Consider the following 19,634-nt stretch of genomic DNA (forward strand, 5'->3'; position numbering starts at 1 on the left):
GACTTGGACTTCCGAGGTCGAGAAAGTGGAACTGCCCCAATGGCTTTTCCACTTAAAACTCTCCCACACAGGTTTTCATCGTCAGATACAACAGACAACTACCCGTAGTATTGGTAAAAACTCTCCCACACAGGTTTTCATCGTCAGATACAACAGACAACTACCCGTAGTATTGGTAAAAACTCTCCCACACAGATTTTCATCGTCAGATACAACAGACAACTACCCGTAGTATTGGTTAAAAACTCTCCCACACAGGTTTTCATCGTCAGATACAACAGTATTGGTAGTGTTCTAATTTGTTCTGTAGTTCATTTAAGTACATAATTTGTTACTCAGTTAAACTGTAGCTTGTCTTTTTTTATTCCTTTTTAGCTACATCCATGAAACTAGCTGAATAGGGCAGCCACTTAATTAGGCCAAAATGTACCGATCCCGATGTGCTTCGATGTAACCGGGATCTACTGTAATTGTTACTCCAGTTCTGATGCAGTACAAAAAGAAACAATAAGATGAAGAATACAATAAATATAAATGAATACGATAGCTTATAAAGAAAGATTGATTGTATGTCCTTAAGGTGATGCTTGGCACAGGAGTGTCTCCAGAAGGTGGCTGACAGGAAATGATAATGTAGTGGTGTTGGGGAATGTGGAGGGGTGGGTTAGTAGGTGGAGGTGTTGATCAGCCTTACTGCTTGGGGAAACTAACTTTCCAAATCTGGTGGTCTTAGTGTGGATGCTACGTAGCCTCCTTCCTGATGGGAGTGGCACAGACAGTTCATGAGCAGGGTGGGTGGGATTCTTCATGATGTTACCAGTCCTTTTCTGGCACTTTTCACTATCTATGCCATTGATGGTATATAGGCCGGTGCCGGCGATGTGTTGGAGAGTCTTCCTGTCCGCCGCAGTGTAGTTTCTGTATCATTCGGTCATGCAGCATGTTAGGGTGCTGTCTATTGCTCATCTGTAGAATGGTAGGAGTATAGACGTGCATTGCCCAGCTCGCTTCTGCCTCCTCAGAAAGCAGAGGCATTGGTGAGCTTTCCTGATTATATGGAATGTGTTCTGACACCTTGAGAAGTTGCCCTCTATACAACATATAGTATTACCTAAAGTGAGAATGATCCTGTGTCCTTGACATACTGTAGAGTAATAGCCACAGCATAGAACTGAGCATTAACTCTTTGTAATATATATAATTTATTTTACCCACTGAGTGGAAATAAATATACATCTTTTATATAATGCCTAATGTGTGGGACTGAATGTGCATCTTGTGAATATGATGTACAGTAAAGCCCAAAGAGTGGGGCTGAGCCTACACCCTGCATAGAGTATTATACAGAGTTCAGCAGACAGAATATCCTGTATATAACATACCACGGATTCGGTGAGTTGGACTCAATGCATTTCCTGTGTACAACAGGCAGTGTGTGAGTTCCAGCATATTACTTTTATGTAATTCACAGTAATAGAGAGTAGGGCCCTAAATTATTCTTGTTTAGTATGCACAGTTAGATTAAATTATTGGGTGTGATTGCATTCTTATAAATGTACACAAATTACCTAGGGAGAGGAAGAGAGTGTATAATCTCCAGTGTTATCAGGTGGGATTGTGCTCCCTTGATACAAAGAGTGGACACCCTGAATATAATCTTTAATTCAATTGACTGTATCAACTGGAATACAATTGTTTTCATTAATTTTAGATGCTTAGATTAGTGCCTTTGCAAATGGCTGTTAATTAGTTTCGTCTTGTTTCCTTGCATGAACCTTTTTATTGGGATCAGGTTGTATTGTATAGGTCAGTGGGAGGAAGTTAAACGCTGATTGTCACTTTTTGTGAGGTTGGAAGAGTGAATATTCTACATCCCAGGTATGTCCAGTAAGAACGAGTGAAATACTTGTTTTTAGGTTGTGGGGCATAGAGATGGATTCAATATTCAATATGTACATTGGGCACAGGACTGGGATTGGACTGTCACTGAAACTAAACTGTTGATTAAAGTAACCAGGACTTAGCCGGTTTATGATTGGTAATCCTCAATAGATTCACCTATGATGCAAATCTGCTGGTATAGCTGCAAACCTCATTTGGGGTTTCTAAGTTTTTAATTTGTCTGTGAGTAAATAACTTGTAAGGAGTGGAAGCAGAGCGATGTGTTTGGAAGTCAGAGTACATTTAGTGTACCAACACCAGCAGGAGATTATGGAATAGTAACATAATCCTGGATGGGTCCAAGAACAAGAGGCTTGGATGATTTAAGCACCAGGCCAGATTGAAAAGGTCAGGGTGTCAGGCGCTGCTGCACAAGGTTTACTCACCTCTGTGCTGAACTGAGGAGTGGGCTCCTGAATCGGCTGCAGTGTTGACTGACTTCATGGCTGTGTACTCACTCCCCTGAACTTCAGTTCTTGCTTGCTTTTGTTGTTTGCATGATTTGTTTTTTTTTCCTGCACGTTGGGTGTTTGATGGTCTTTTAAATGGGTTCTATTGGGTTTCTTTGTTTTGTGGCCACCTGTAAGGAGACAAATCTCAAGGTTGTATGATGTATACATACTTTGGTAATAAACGTACTTTGACTTTGAAAAAGGGTTTCATTTGGAAGCGGCAGTACCTTCCACATTGAAAGAGCTTGAATCTACCATCTTGCTTATTGCAAGAGATTACTTGGCTGTGGGACGAATTGTTCTGTCTGTATTGCGAATGCATATCTGACTTCCTCGCTTATCCACGAACCATTAAGTACAAACCAGTTCTGAGGATTTTTTCCTCTGGTAACATGCCTCATCTATTCCAGGGAATAGATGAGATCAGGTCACAGATCTCTCAGTGGGTGAGCATCTGGGGGACAGCGACCACTGCTCCTTGGCCTTTAGCATTGTCATGGAAAAGGATAGAATCAGGGGGGACAGGAAAATTTTTAGTTGGGGAAGGGCAAATTATGAGGCTATAAGGCTAGAACTTGCGGGTGTGAATTGGGATGATGTTTTTGCAGGGAAATGTACTACGGACATGTGGTCGATGTTTAGGGATCTCTTGCAGGACGTTAGGGATAAATTTGTCACGGTGAGGAAGATAAAGAATGGTAGGGTGAAGGAACCATGGGTGACAAGTGAGGTGGAAAATCTAGTCAGGTGGAAGAAGGCAGCATACATGAGGTTTAGGAAGCAAGGATCAGATGGGTCTATTGAGGAATATAGGTTAGCAAGAAAGGAGCTTAAGGGGCTGAGAAGAGCAAGAAGGGGGCATGAGGAGGCCTTGGCGAGTAGGGTAAAGAAAACCCCAAGGCATTCTTCAATTATGTGAAGAACAAAAGGATGACAGGAGTGAAGGTAGGACCGATTAAAGATAAAGTTGGGAAGATGTGCCTGGAGGCTGTGGAAGTGAGCGCGGTCCTCAATGAATACTTCTCTTCGGTATTCACCAATGAGAGGGAACTTGATGACAGTGAGGACAATATGAGTGAGGTTGATGTTCTGGAGCATGTTGATATTAAGGGAGAGGAGGTGTTGGAGTTGTTAAAATACATTAGGATGGGTAAGTCCCCAGGGCCTGATGGAATATTCCCCAGGCTGCTCCACGAGGCGAGGGAAGAGATTTCTGAGCCTCTGGCTAGGATCTTTATGTCCTCGTTGTCCACGGGAATGGTACCGGAGGATTGAAGGGAGGCGAATGTTGTCCCCTTGTTCAAAAAAGGTAGTAGGGATAGTCCGTGTAATTATAGACCAGTGAGCCTTACATTTGTGGTGGGAAAGCTGTTGGAAAAGATTCTTAGAGGTAGGATCTATGGGCCTTTAGAGAATCATGGTCTGATCAGGGACAGTCAGCATGGCTTTGTGAAGGGCAGATCATGTCTAACAAGCCTGATAGAGTTCTTTGAGGAAGTGACCAGGCATATAGATGAGGTTAGTGCAGTGGATGTGATCTATATGGATTTTAGTAAGGCATTTGACAAGGTTCCATATGGTAGGCTTATTCAGAAAGTCAGAAGGCATGGAATCCAGGGAAGTTTGGCCAGGTGGATTCAGAATTGGCTTGCCTGCAGAAGGCAGAGGGTTGAGGTGGAGGGAGTACATTCAGACTGGAGGGTTGTGTCTAGTGGTGTCCCACAAGGATCTGTTCTGGGACCTCTACTTTTCGTGATTTTTATTAACGACCTGGATGTGGGGGTAGAAGGGTGGGTTGGCAAGTTTGCTGTCGACACAAAGGTTGGTGGTGTTGTGGGTAGTGTAGAGGATTGTCGAAGATAGCAGAGGGACATTGATAGGATGCAGAAGTGGGCTGAGAAGTGGCAGATGGAGTTCAACCCAGAGAAGTGTGAGGTGGTACACTTTGGAAGGACAAACTCCAAGGCAGAGTACAAAGTAAATGGCAGGATACTTGGTCGTGTGGAGGAACAGAGGGATCTGGGGTACATGTCCACAGATCCCTGAAAGTTGCCTCACAGGTGGATAGGGTAGTTAAGAAAGCTTATGGGGTGTTAGCTTTCATAAGTCGAGTGATTGAGTTTAAGAGTCGCGATGTAATGATGCAGCTCTATAAAACTCTGGTTAGGCCACACTTGGAGTACTGTGTCCGGTTCTGGTCGCCTCACTATAGGAAGGATGTGGAAGCATTGGAAAGGGTACAGAGGAAATTTACCAGGATGCTGCCTGGTTTAGAGAGTACGGATTATGATCAGAGATTAAGGGAACTTGGACTTTACTCTTTGGAGAGAAGGAGGATGAGAGGAGACATGATAGAGGTAAACAAGAGATATTAAGAGTAATAGAGTGGACAGCCAGCACCTCTTCCCCAGGGCACCACTGCTCAATACAGGAGGACATGGCTTTAAGGTAAGGGGTGGGAAGTTCTAAGGGGATATTAGAGGAAGGTTTTTTACTCAGAGAATGGTTGGTATGTGGAATGCACTGCCTGAGTCAGTGGTGGAGGCAGATACACTAGTGAAATTTAAGAGATTACTAGACAGGTATATGGAGGAATTTAAGGTGGCGGGGTTATATGGGAGGCAGGGTTTAAGGGTCCCAGAACATTGTGGGTCGAAGGGCCTGTACTGTGCTGTACTATTTTATGTTCTATATTTGAGCTGTTTGTGGACTCCTGACTACCTTTGTATGGGGATCTAATAAATTGCTATGAATGGGAATGAGCAGGCTGATGCAGACTCGGCTCTAGGCCACAGTTACTGAGAGGTTGCTGCCCAACTGCAGAGAAAGAAATCAAGAAGCCTGAGGCTTTGTGCTTGCAGTATTCCTTGTGGCTTTCAGTGGAAGTTGGAAATTCAGTGAGCTGGGTTGCTTGATTTGCTGCAAATACCGGCAGACCTGATTCCCAGTCCTGGCCAATGACCTTCTATATTCCATTCAACAGAGGCATAATAAAGGCGTAACAGTGAAGTACTCAGAATGCTTGATAAATTCATTTTTCTCAATGTTTTTTTTTAGGTTAGGATGGCTTCTTAGTTGGCTGCCAACTTGGTGTCCCACGTCTATATCTCTTCTCAAGGATGCAGAGAATAAGATGTTACAGGGTAAGGAACAATAGTTAAACATCCCTGTCTATTTGGTAGTCTTAATTTTTTTATGCAGTCTGCACTTATAGCAGAAAAGATGAAGAACGTGAAAGTAATAAGTGCTGCTGCATTTATCTGGTGTGCTAGTTATGCCTTGAGAGAGAAACAGAGTCAGCATTACAGATTGATGATACTTAGAACAAAAAAACTATTTAGAAAGCAAACATGCTTTAAGTTGCAGAGAAGTGGGAGAGATGGAGAAAATAATATCTCTGATAGGGTAGAGATGAAGGAAAATTGGGAAGAATGAATCAAAATTTACATTTGCAAACAAAAGAGACCTTAGCCTCCTTAACATCTGTCACAGCAACTGTTTGGTCAGCTCCAAGGAATTGTGGCTGGGAATCTGGTCTCCACAACCCAACCCTCTCTTGGTTTCCACTGCCTATGACAGGCTTTCTCATTGTTCACTATTGCGTACATTTGCATGGAGTGCTCCTGAGAAAATAGCATCGGTCGTCAAAGACTTGCACTATCCAGGCCATGCCCTCTTCTCACAACTATCATCCAGCAGGAGGAATTTCAGAAGCCTTAGATACCACACCACCAGGTTCAGGAACTGTTATTAGCCATATAACAATTACAGCGTGGAAATAGGCCATCTCGGCCCTTCTAGTCCGTGCCGAACTCTTACTCTCACCATAATAACCATATAACAAATGATTATTACCCAACAACCATCAGGCTTTTAAACCAGCATGGATAACCACTATTCTGAACTGATTCAATGACCTACAGACTCACTTTCTACTCTTTACAACTCATGTTCTCATTATTATTTTTATCCTCAGTTTGCCTTTTTTGAACATTGTTGTTTGTCAGTCTTTGTTTATGTAAAGTTTTTCATAAAATTCTATTGTATTTCTTTTCTTCCTGCAAATGCCTGCAAGAAAGTGAATCTCAAGGTAACATATATGTACTTTTTACTTTTAATGCTGACTTTTCAAACCCTCTGTGTTGCTACTTCAGGCACATTTGATTTCTAGGTTGAAATGTTGACTCTTTTTCTCTCTCCACAGAAACTGCCTGACCTAGGAGTATTTTTTAGTTTGTATTTCAAATTTCTAACGTCTGCAGATTTATTGTATTTTTGATGTATGGATGGTGGAGATATAGGAATGCATGATTATCATGAGGTTTGCTTAAGTTATTTTAAGAATTTCATACTGAACAAGGAGATATGATATTACTTGAAAAAGTAATCCATTGAAAATACACATTTCAAAGTGAACTCCTACAATGTCTCTGTTGTATACCAACTAAACTCCTTACATCAAAAGCTTTGACCTTTTATTTAGAAAGATGAGGGGGAAGGACAAGAACAAAGACAAAAATTAAATTTGAACTGATTTAAAAGAAAGTACCCTCATTGTACCCCAGATCTAGACTATTGTGATGTTTGGAATATCATGGATATTTTGAATTAATAAACTCAAAAAGTTCGAGGATTTTCCTTCAGTAACGTGTTTAGTTACGTAAACACGAGGAACAAGTCCTGACGAAGGGTCTCGGCCTGAAACGTCGACTGTAGCTCTTCCTAGAGATGCTGCCTGGCCTGCTGCGTTCACCAGCAACTTTGATGTGTGTAACTTGTTTAGTTCATCTTTTTGTCCTCTCACTGAATTTAAATTAGCCTTGAGAGTTTCAGAAGAATCAAGAAAGTTGTAGGTTCCTTTTTATATCTCCCAAAGGCATATGGGGAAATTTTCTTACATTAAGGAATTCAATATTTCCCACACAAATTGAGATCAGAGGCATTGACACAGCCCCTAAGGAATTATACTTCCAGGGAACTAAACCAAGATGACCACACATTGGATGCAATGACTAAAACCTATCCATCACCACTAATTGAGTTTAGTACCCAGAAGGACTTTGGGCCTAATAGGTTTTTAATAGACTAAATTCGATCAAATTGAATATCTGAATCCAAGTTGTGCTGCTCACAGTGGCAAATGTGTTAAATTCAAAAAATGCTGAGATAAACAAATCAGGTTGATTTTAATTTTTTTTATTTCGCAGGTGTCAGAAATAATTTTACGAAAGATTTTGTTTCGTTACCAAGTGGCAACAAGATTTGGACATTAGTTTTCGGTCAAGATATTAATAACAAAATTCCACTTATTCTGATTCATGGATTTGGAGGGGGTGTTGGACTATGGACCTTAAACTTTGATGCCCTCAGCCTTCAACGCACTGTATATGCTTTTGACCTTGTGGGATTTGGTCAAAGTAGTAGGCCGCATTTCAGCAGTGACTCTGAACTGGCAGAAGCTCAGTTTGTGGAGTCTATAGAGGAATGGAGGGCAACGTTGGGAATGGAGAAGATGATTTTATTGGGACACAACTTTGGAGGATATTTGGCTGCAGCATATGCAATTAAGTATCCACAAAGGTAGGTAGCAAATGTTTTGGAAAATAACAGCTTGGAAGCATTAGTAGAAAGAGTCAGAGTTGAAGGGTTCAGTAAATAGTTTGCATAAGCAGTGAGCTAATAGTTTATCACCATTAGTCCAAAAGTTGAAATAATAATCCTTTTTTCATTTATACATTCTGTTAATGATTGTAACAATCAACTGACAAGATACTTCTGCCAGAAGTGCGCTTTAAGGTTCTACTTTATTCTCAGCTAAGTAGCCATGGGTTTCCTCTCATTCCTGCTTAGTAGGCTGCTGGTTCCCCTATATTTCTAATCATTGCACCCTGGCTTCACCTCATTCCCAGTCACTGTTTCACTGGCCTCACCTCATTCCCAGTCACTGTTTCACTGGCCTCACCTCATTCCCAGTTACTGTTTCACTGGCCTCACCGCATTCCCGGTCACTAAGCTGTGGGCTTCTCGTTCTCAATCACTCACTGACGTCTCCTCATTCCCAGTTACTGCACCACTGGCCTCTACATTTCCGGTTATTGGGCTACAACTCTCTCTTCAGTCCCAGTGAGTACATACAGGTCTCCCTTCTTTCCTAGTCAGTTGTCCTCAGATTACTTCCATTTTCAGCTCTTGGTTACAGGTTATCTACATTGTCAGTGAGAGGACTCCAGATTTATGCAGAATCTTGCCCAGTGTTCACCACAGTAGACTTTCATTTGCCATTCAAATGGCAGTTTTTCTATTCTGTAGTGAATTACACAATTCAGAAAATTATCACCAAATTTCCCTGTTAAAATTGCACATCTAAAATGCTTATCAGATATTTGGACTGCATCGTTCTGGGAGTTGGTTTAGAATTTTCATCTGAGCATTAATTGCTGGGGATAGTTATGTCATTTTTAAATTCACAATGTTATTTACAATTCCTTTCACAGCCTCACCTCTCATTATATCGGCAATTTCCTCCAGTGCTATAACTTCCTTATTTCTGTATACTTCCAGTTCTAGCCTCTTCAGTAAACCCTATTTTAATTGCTTGAACATTGCCAGCCGTTGAATATGCCCTAAACTTTAGAATTCCTTCCTTAAACCTTTATTTTTTTTCTCTCTTCCTTCAAGGTATCCCTTAAAACTTAGCTTTTGTCATTTCTTAATATCACCATTCATGATTCTTAACAGAATAGTATAGCTGTTCGGTCCATGATGTTGTGTTGGATTTATTAAACTAGTAATTAAAAGCCTACTGAGCTATTCCCTTTTGCTTCACAATGGACTGCATATTCATGTGCCTCTAAGAGCATCATAAATGCCTCAATTGTATTTGTTTCCACTGTCACCCCTGGCAGTGCATTCTGGGCACCGGTCACTCTTTTCTTAAAAAGCCTGCCCTAATCATCTCCTTTGAACTTATCCCCACACATCTTAAATGCCTTCTCGTATTAGGGATTTTGATTCTGGGGTAAAGGTACTGACCTTCTACTCTATCTATGCCCCTTCTAACCTTCTATCAGGTCTCCCCTCAGCTTCTGCAGCTCCAGAGAAATCACCTAATTTTGTCAAACCTCTTCTTCTACGTAGAGGTTGGATAAACTTGGGTTGTTTTCTCTGGAATAATGGAGTGTGAGGTGAAACCTAATGGAAGTTTATAAGGGAGCATAGATGAGTAGAATCAGGAATAGCCTTTGTATCCCTACAATTGCTTCATCAGTAACTATGACCATACTTGATCCTGTGCTGTAAAACCTCTTGTGTGTCCAACTGTGGTTCCTTGTGTCCAAATGTCTATCAGTTTCATCCTTTAATATACCCTACATCTGTCTGTGAAGTATTGTTTCAGTTCTGAATGTCTGATGCTTGATTCTTTGCCCCCCCTCTCTTCCCCTCCCCTATTTATAGAGTTTGCTATTGGGAGGAAATTGCTTCTTGGCACCTAACTTGCCAATACCTTTCAAAATACTTTATAACTTACTGAGATCATCAGCCATTTTACTCAACCTGTCCTCATTCCCCTTGTCCTAGGAATCAGTTCAGTTTATTGTTGCTATGTATACCCACAAGTTGCTTTACATTGTATGTTGGGTGGTATTGCGATTTTATTTTTCTGGAACTCTACCTAAAGTTATCACTTGTGCTGTTAGCAAAGGACCTGCGTTCCAGTACCCACTGACAAATTCTTTCTGCCTGAGAAAGACATCTGTGAGCTGTGGAGTTAGAAAAATACATTCAAAATAAAAATGAATAGCTTTCAGATTTTGGTAAGATTTTTGGCATTCAACTATTTTGAATGCAGGTTTATTTTCGTATCACTTAAAGTAATGCAAGACAGGAGGAAATTCCTGATGCTTAGGCTTGGTGTTAAAGTTGGAGTCAGTTATACCAGGGCACACTAAATGACCTGCCTACATGTTAAAAGATCTGATTATTTCTTGTAGAAGTGGTCTAGGAAGGCATTTTTTAGGTGCAGCATGAGAAAGAAGAGGGGAAAATATCTGTTACAATTGTAATCGATAACTATTAGGTAAATAATGAATTATTTACTGGCACATTAACAAAATCCTGCAGTTTAGCTAGGGAGGGAGAAAAAACAAAGTTGTAAATAACTTGAGGATGAGAGTTTTGGGGGAAGGGTAAAATAAAATAATTGCATATTCAAGTTTCATAACATGAGGGGCAGTTAAAGTTACAAATATTATTTTCTGCCTATCAAAATTGCATCTTGAGAAATACTACTTTTCCCTTTCCTTAATTGTAACAACAACATTTTTATTCCTGGCTTTCTTCTCCACTCATCGGTATGCTGTCCCATTGTAACACTAACATTCTAACACACACAGGCAATTGCATTATCCAGCTCCTCCTCCCTACATGTATCTTGAACCTGTTAACTATTTAGGTGATGTCATTCCATTTGTTTGCTATCCAGTTCTGGATGAGTCACCATCATGCAGCTGAATATTGGGAATCAGTGTTGCCACCTTTGATCCCAATCATTAACTCTGCTCCCTTATCTTTGACTCCTTTATTGATATAGCTGAATCAAGCTTTCAATCCCACATTTTAGCCATTCAGGGGCAAAATCAAGAAACATATTTTCCATACAATGAGTGGTAGAACTTTAGAAACTATGATAAAATGTTACTGTTTGTGGGACCGGACAAAGTCCTGTCCTGAAAAAAAATCCTACTTGAAATGCAACAAATTGGTAATATCGAAAGGTTGCTGAGTGCTATCATAGTTATACTGCAGGCAGTTGTAAAAGTACTAATAAGTGAACAGTAATAATACCTCAATAACTGGTACACCAAGCTATGGCACAGATGATACTTATGTTTGTGCACCCTTGCTAAGTTATGTACTGAAACATGCAAGGATGGGCTTTACATTAACCAAAGTTCAAAAGTTCAAAGTAAATTTATTATGGAAGTACATGTATGTCACCAAATACAACCCTGAGATTCATTTTCTTGCGGGCAATCACAGTAAATAGAAGAAACACAATATAATCAATGAAACACCACATCCAACAGGGCGGACAACAACCAATGTGCAAAGCAAACAACAAACTGCAAGTAAAGAAGGAAAGGAGAGGAAAAAAAAGAAATAATAATAATAAATAAATATTGAGAACATGAGACGAAGAGTCCTTGAAGGTGAGTGTATAGGTTGTAGGAACATTTCGATGATGTTATGAAACATTTATAAAATAAATGACCCATACTAATCTGCAAGGGTGTGCCCTGAGCACAGCCAAGGGTGTGTTAGTTGTTAACACAAACAACATATTTCACTGTATGTTTTGATGTACATGTGATAAATAATCTTGAATCTTCCACGTTACCACCTCTGATGATGAGGTTAAAAGTGATGAGACCTGAAAAATGTGGATCATTTTTCACACCTTGGGAGCCACTTCTCAGCCAAGCCAGCTGCTCTTGTGTTTGTGAAATTCGTTAACTGCCTCAAATGTTTAAGCACACTCTTTGCTTATCTGAAGAAAAGTATTTTCAAAGAAAAAGATCTCTAAACCTGCAGTCTGGTGAGAAGCAGTGATCACTGCACTCTAGTACATTTTGAAGGTGGACTACCTATTCAAAGCACTGGAGAAATACCACTTGTCCTGTCTCTGCAGAATCCATCAGATCCACAATTGGGAATATAAAGTCTTTCTTAGCATCCTTTCCCAGGTCAATATCTCCAGTACTGATGTCCTTTATTTCATTTAGCAGCCACTGTCCCATCTTAGCTCTGATGGTGAGTCATATCCTTTGCCTGCCTGTCACCAAAACAGACATAGTACCCTGAAAGACACACAGACAGGAAATATTTCTTTGATGTTCTTAAAATAGTGTAATGTCCTCACAGACATATGGCCCTGGAAAACTAAAAAGGAGAAGGAAAGGTAATGAGTATTTTGAATTATTTTGGCAGGAGCATGCAAATTCCCAGTGAAAACAGTAGAAGGGGTCATAACCTCCCATGCAAGCCTCCAAGCATCAGTACCAGGTTCTGTGTACCCCACGTCAGCTTCATTAGCTACCTCAGTACTCAAAAATTGGAGGGGAAGTAAGTTATCCTTAACTCCAGGGAACTGCCTGAGAAATAACTGATTAAGCATAGAAAACATTGCTTCAGCAGTTTACATCATTTGACTTCCTTTCTCAGTGACCATTGCAAGTTTTTTTTTAAAACCACTGTTACCTTCAGTGACATCAACATGCAAGTTAAACCAGTAGTAGACCGTAAGACACAGGAACAGAATTAGGCCATCAAGTCTGATCTGCCATTCTATCATGGCTTACTTATTATCCCTCTCAACCCCATTCTCCTGCCTTCTTCCCCGACCGTAACCTTTAACACCCTTACTAATCAAGAATCTATCAACCTCTGCTTTAAATGTACCCAATGACTTGGGTATTTGGTAGTGACATATAACAATTAATACATTTAACTTGTATGCTGCTTTCAGGGTGAAGCACCTCATTCTTGTTGAGCCATGGGGATTTCCAGAGCGACTAAACCACAGTGAGCGGGAACGACCAATGCCATTGTGGATAAAAGCCCTGGGTGCAATTCTGAGTCCTTTCAATCCACTAGCTGGCCTTAGATTGGCTGGGCCTTTGGGTAAGAAGACTAACTGTTAAATCAAAAGTATAGTACAACAACAAATCTGCTGTTAGTCAAAATAGTGCCATTGGTTACTGTTTTAAAAACATAATATATATAATTAAGTATAATTTATCTTAATTTTGACAAGTTGGGTTTATTGTCATATGCACAAGTATACAATTGACTAAAAACTGTCAAGAAATGTAGAGGAGGCTTGACCCAAAAGCAGAGCAACAGAGACAATTCAGCAGGGAACAATAATTTTAATAATAGACTACCAAAATAGCAAGCCTCGAAGGGCCTCAAAATGAGAGAACAGAAACTAAACACAACAGGTAACAAGTTAAACTTTAGGCAGAGAGAGTGAAAGCTAGGAGCAACTGTTTGAGGCCTACTGATTCGATGAGAGAACTAGTACTGTGGATAAGAACTGGGGTTAAATAGGCTACAGGTGATGAGTCTGGAACAAGTGGCAAATGAATCCGATAGGCTGGATAGAGAATGGGAGGTGTCAGCAAGAGCAGGCCTGCAAGGACACCCCTCCCCCATGGCTCACCCTAATAGCCCAGGACGATTTGCATGGGTCTGGTAGAACTCATCGATGAGTGACAGATCCAAGATATAACTGGACAGCCCCCAAGACCTCGCTTCTGGGCCCTACTCTCCCGAATCGACCAGGTACTGCACACCCCATCCATGGTGATGTGAATTCATCAACCAGTGAACTTGTACACTGCACCACTTCCACTGTCCTAGGTTCCAGAGGTGCAGATTTCAGATGGGTAGAGTGGTCTATGGACGACGGACTTGAGGCAGGACACATGCAAGTTAGGTGTGATCCTGAGGACAGTGGCAGCTGGAGATGGTAAGGTCTCGGCCTGAAACGTTGACTATACTCTTTTCCATAGATGCTGCTTGGCCTACTGAGTTTCTCCAGCATTTTGTGTGTGTTGCTTGCATTTCCAGCATCTGCAGATTTTCTCTTGTTTGGAGATGATAAGTGAGTGGACTGATGCAATGTTTGGTCTTGAAGGGATCAATGAACCAGGGAGAGATCTTGTGGGAGTTGGTGCACAGGGGTAGATCTTGGATGGACAGCCAGACACTGTCCTCAGGCCGGAGTAGTCTAGCTGGGCACTGACTATGGTTAGCCTGGTGGCAATAGGCACTGTTGGCGGCTAGGATGACCCTCCATGCAGACTTCCATGTATTCCGGCAGCTGCGAACCAGGGCTCTGGTGGATTGGACCTCCACCGTGGGGTCCTCTGCAGAGAATAACAGGGGTTGGAAGGTGTGAAAGGGTGACTTACCTTTGGCAAAGGAGGTGTGTAGATTGTGGGACATTTCGGCCCAGAGCAGGCGCTTCTTGCACTTGGAAGGGTTAGAGGCAGCAAAGCATCACAGAAACTTCTCCACTTGCTGATTGGTTTCTTCTGACTGACTGTTGAACTGCAGATGATAGCCACAGGACAAATTCACTTTAGTGAGGAAGAGGGAGCAGAATGCTCACCAGAAGTAGGAGACAGATTTGGGGCCCTGGTCCAACACAAAGTCCTGAGGGAAGTTGCAGAGGCGAACTACATTGTTGGAGACCAGATCTGCTGTCTCCGTGGTGGATGGAAACTTGGGGAGGGCAATGAGGGCCTGGGAGAACCGGACCACCACTGTCACGATCAGCGTGGCCCCATCAGAAGGTGGCAAACCTGTGATGGAATCCACGAAGATTGGGAACCATGGTCATCGGGGGTGTGCTGACTGGACTGGGCACACTGAGGGCAGGTAGTGATGAATTGACGCACATATGTAGACACAATATGTAGACGCACAATTGACACACATTTGCAGAAAATCCAGGATGTTTCGTATGGCTGGAGAGGGATGAGCAGTGGGCCCACTGGAGTGCATCAGAACGCACAGCCGACGGATGGTATGTATGGTTGTCAGGTGTGTCGGGTAGGACAAACTCATGCTGCAGGGCCTGGTGGATCTGGTTCTCAAGGTCCGAGACAACTTGGATGAGGATTTGAGAGGATGGAATAATGGGCTAAGTGTAGGTCTCTGTTTCAGTTGGGTCAAAATGTCAAAACAGGGTGTCTGCCTTTATGTCCTTGGAACTGGGACGTTGGGAGATGGTGAAGCTGAATTGTTTGAAGAAGAGGACCCAGTAAGGCTGACAGGGGTTGAGTTGATGGGTTTGAGGTTCTGGTGGTCAGCCCAGATCGGGAAAGTCTCGGTGTTTCCCATCAGCCAATGTCTCCACTCCTCCAAGGCTATTTATTAGAGAGTAACTCCCTGTCTCCCACTCTATAATGGCACTGTGTAGAATGGAGAATGGGAGCAGTGGGAAAGCGTCTCTTGAGCTACTCAAAAGTGTGGTCCATGGCAGCAAACCAGGTTGTCCGTGAGCTAGGTGGTTTGGTGAGGGAGGTGAGAGAGGTGGTGATTTGGCTGTAGTTTCTGATGAAACGGCAGTAGGAGTTGGAGAAGCTCAAGAAGTGCTGTAGCTGAGGGTGTGTGGTTGGGCAATCCAACGGCGATGTGCACTTTCTCTGTGTCCATGGTTATCCCTTGGGGGTGAAAGGGTGTTATCCAGGAAGGAGATGACTGGGGTGTGGAACTGGCATTTTTCTAACTTGCAGTACAGTCAGATTTTGAGGAGACGCTGAAGGACTGAACAGATGTGGTTTGGGGTTCTTGGAGAAAGATGAAGTTGCTGTCGAGGTAGCCAAACACCTAACTGTGTAGTGTCTCTTGGAGAAGCTCATGAATGATGGCTTGGAAAACACCTGGACTGTTGGAAAGTCCGAAAGGCATCACTGAGTATTCGTAGTTGCCAGTGGGTATTATGAATGCTATTTTCCATTCATTCCCCAGCGGATCTGGATCAGGTTGTAGGCAATCCATAGATCCATTTTGGAGTAGACCCCATGGAGTGTTTCGAATGTGCTCTCCATCAAGGGGAGAGAGTCGTGGTTCTTAATGGTGATTTTAATGAGTCCACGGTAGTCATTGCAGAGACGAAGACACCCATCTTTCTTTTTGACAAAGAAGAATCCTGCACTGGCTGGGGACTGGGATGGCTGAATGAAGCTGAGCTGTAGCTTTTCAGCGATATAGTCATTCATGGCTTGGGTCTCAGGAGGTTAGAGGGATAAGAGACAACCTCAAGGAGTGGGTAGTACCTGGGAGGAGGTCGTTTGCATAGTTGTGTGGCCAGTGAGCCAGCAGGGTGCTGGCTTCCCATTTACTGATAGCAATGGTTAAGTCATAATAGTCCTCTGGAAGTTTTGGTGAGGTCGAGGGTTTCCTCCGTCTCCACAGATTTACGGGATAAAGTCAACTGAAGTTGCAGGCAGGTGGTCCAGCAAGTGGGTCACCAACTCAGCAGTGAACCAGATGTCCAGGTGATGTGAGGGTCATGAGTGGAGAGCCAGGAGTAACCCTGAATGAGAGGAGTGTTGGGTGAGTCGATCAGGAGGAGTTGGACTCCAGTGCTCATGTGCACCGGCCGTGTGTGCGCTCTGACCATCTCAGACCCCAAGGGACAGTTGTCAGTGGCCGTGATATAGAAGAGGTGAGAGACAGGTTTGGTTGGGAGTCCAGCCTGCACACACACAGTCTGATCCAGAAAGTAGTCTACTGCGCTGGAATCCACCAGAGTCTCTTGTGCGTGTAGAGTTGACAGAGTATGGAGGAGGACCGAGAGAATGAGATAGGCTGTTGTGCTGGAATGAGGGGCCAAAGAGAGCTTTCTAGATAGGAGGCCCCTCGTCTCTACCTGGAGGTGCTGTTTTCCCAAATGCGGTGGCTATTTGATACATTGACTGCTCCACGGTAGGCAGACATGTTGTTTCTCCACCGATGGTCACATTCTTGGCGGTTTAAGGAATCTCTTCCTAACTGCCTGTGTTTCGGAGATGTTGGCAATGATCTGGAGGGTAAGACGCTTGTCATCCGGAGAGCCAGGGTGATGAGGCTTTCAAGGTCAGTGGGCATTTCCCTGGTAGGTGGCTTGTCTTTCATGAGGGATTGGGATGGTAATGGGCCAGCAGTGCTTCTGCATTCCAGCTGCACTCTGCTGCAAATGTCCTGCATTCCACAGCGTAATCCAGCGCAGAGCGTGAGCCTTGGCCTAGGCAAAGTATCCAATCTGCTGACTCTCTTCCACTTCCCAGATGGTCAAAAACCCGATGCATCTCAGTGGTGAAATCTTCATTTTTGTTGCATATAGTGGCTTTATTGCTCTAGTTAGTAGTGGCCCAGTCAAGAGAGAGATGAGGAAAGCAGTCTTGGCCCAGCTGAAGCTTGAAGTGCAAGATGCACTGGGACAGGAAGTTGCGGCAACAGGTTAGGAATCTGTCGAAGTGTTTAGACGTGGGAATCTGGGGTTCAGGGGGAGGAGGTTGCTCTGCCACAGAGTTGCTGCATTGATGTAGAGTGTTGGAGAAAAGTAGCAGACTGGATTGTGTGCTCATGTTGGCAGACAGCTTCTTTCAGGTGAGCATACTATACTGGGTCAATCATTGGTTCACTCGTTCCATCAGGAATTGTAGAGGAAGGTTGTCCCAAAAGCAGAGCGGCAGAGATGATTCAGCAGTGAGCCATAACTTTGATAATAGACTACCAAAAGAACGTGTCACAAGGGGCCTCAAAACAAGAGAGAACAGAAACTAAAGACAACTAGCAACAAATTAAACTTCAGGCAGGGAGAGTGAAAGCTAGGAGCAACTGGCTGGTTTGATGAATGAACAAGGACTGTGGGTGAGAACGGGTTAAATAGGCTGCAGGTGAGTCTGGAATAAATGACAGGTGAATCCTATATGCTGGACAGTGAATGGGAGGTACCTGCATGTGCAAGCCAGGAGGTGTCAATGGGAGCAGGGCTGACAAAAACCACTTTGAACCATCCTGGACATGAAAGGTGCTATACAAATGTACACCACCTATAATTTTAGATACTGTAAAATCTTAGTAAATGCAAAATCAGACATTAACAATTAAGTTAATTTCATGTGGCAATATATAGAAACTTGATTGTTGGAATACAACATTTTTCAGTGATAAAATTACTTTATATTTACCATAGGTCCATTTCTAGTTCAGCGATTAAGGCCTGACTTCAAACAGAAGTTCTCTTCTGTATGTGAAGATGAAAATACCGTCACAGAGTACATTTATCACTGTAATGCACAGACTCCTAGGTAAGCACTGAAATCAACTTTTCATTGTGACTGAGTATATTATTAATCTTCTGCTTCGATGGGGTTGCTCACTTCAGATAAGTCTTAACTGTAAATGATAGCAACTGCATTTCTGATAAAAGTTGATTAGTCATTTCAGTAAATAAGGCGTTTAGTTTTGATTCTTCCCATATTAGTATCTAAAGTCCAAAGTGATAAAATGTCACGAATTTCTGATCTGTAATCAGGAAATACCTATATCAACCTGAGAATAGTTTAGGATTAAGAACATATCTTTGACCATTGTCGCTCCTCTTATGGACTAAATGGACATTCCATTGATCACTGTTTTTATAATGATAAGGAAGATCAGATTGCTGAAAATTCATAAAATATGTGATTTAACGATCCATTTAAATAATCTAACGTCAACTATAACATTCTATTTGTTTTCTCCATTCTGCAAACAAATTTATTTATGGCTGAGATGTCATCTACCTCAGTGATCTTGTCATTTGTTAACTTATTTCAAAATTTGCTATTGTTCTAATTAGAATACCCAAGTGACCAATATATGTCACATCTCTCCGGATTTCAACCCATGGAAATAGTATTGGGTAACTGCACCTAAAACAGCACTTTATTTCAGCTGAACAATTCCCAGTTTGAAAACTTCAAATGGGGCAATTATGTTGAATTTAGACACAAGAATAAGCTACTTTTGCTAACCAATTTATAAAACACTTAGCCCAAAATAAAGATGTGTGTTAAACTACTATTCTTATTTTAAATGTCCTAATTTATTTTTCTGTTTTAAAATGGTTAATAGATCTTCACACTTTTACCTGTGAACCACAATGTCATGAAATATTTGAAATGAGTCTACAACTTGTATGATCATTGTTATGCTCATACAAGATCCTCTTTTTAATGGAAAATAGATATTTGTTTTTCTCCAAGTAACAAAATATAATTGTGTTGGGAAAACTTTGAATCTTGACAGAAGCTCAAATAAGCCTAAAAATCATAAATATTTTTAATATATGGTTTAGTAACTAGCTTACTGTGTTTTTCTTCATTTAAATAATATTAAAGAGGAAAAGGCAGGACATTTTCAGGAGTTATATTGACTCATATATCCTTAATCAAATATAGAAAATATGCAAGAAATGAGTCAGATCATGCGTTATGCTTTCAACAACATCTGGATGTCTTAGACACTTTCTGGTCAGTGATACACTTTATGAAGTGCAGTGATGAGATGTTACAAAATTAGCAACCAATATTAATAGTCGTGAACAGCACATTTGCATCATAATGTCTTAAAGAAATCCCAAAAATATGCTTATTGTTTGGTGAAGTTCCATTCATGATTTTTGGATGGAATTCAAAAATT

At 41.8% G+C, this 19,634-nt stretch overlaps 1 protein-coding gene across 1 annotated transcript in view; it reads left to right on the forward strand.

Annotated features, from left to right (window-relative positions):
• The window catches only part of abhd5a (abhydrolase domain containing 5a), a 35,256-nt gene that overhangs the window by 1,409 nt on the left and 14,213 nt on the right, over positions 1–19,634 (forward strand). Inside the window, exons 2-5 of the mRNA XM_063056631.1 lie at positions 5,451–5,536; positions 7,601–7,973; positions 12,919–13,073; positions 18,145–18,259. Coding sequence (XP_062912701.1) covers positions 5,451–5,536; positions 7,601–7,973; positions 12,919–13,073; positions 18,145–18,259 — 729 coding nt within the window. The remainder of the gene's footprint in view (positions 1–5,450; positions 5,537–7,600; positions 7,974–12,918; positions 13,074–18,144; positions 18,260–19,634) is intronic.

Source organism: Mobula hypostoma, chromosome 1, assembly GCF_963921235.1.
Source record: "Mobula hypostoma chromosome 1, sMobHyp1.1, whole genome shotgun sequence".
NCBI classification, from domain to species: domain Eukaryota; kingdom Metazoa; phylum Chordata; class Chondrichthyes; order Myliobatiformes; family Myliobatidae; genus Mobula; species Mobula hypostoma.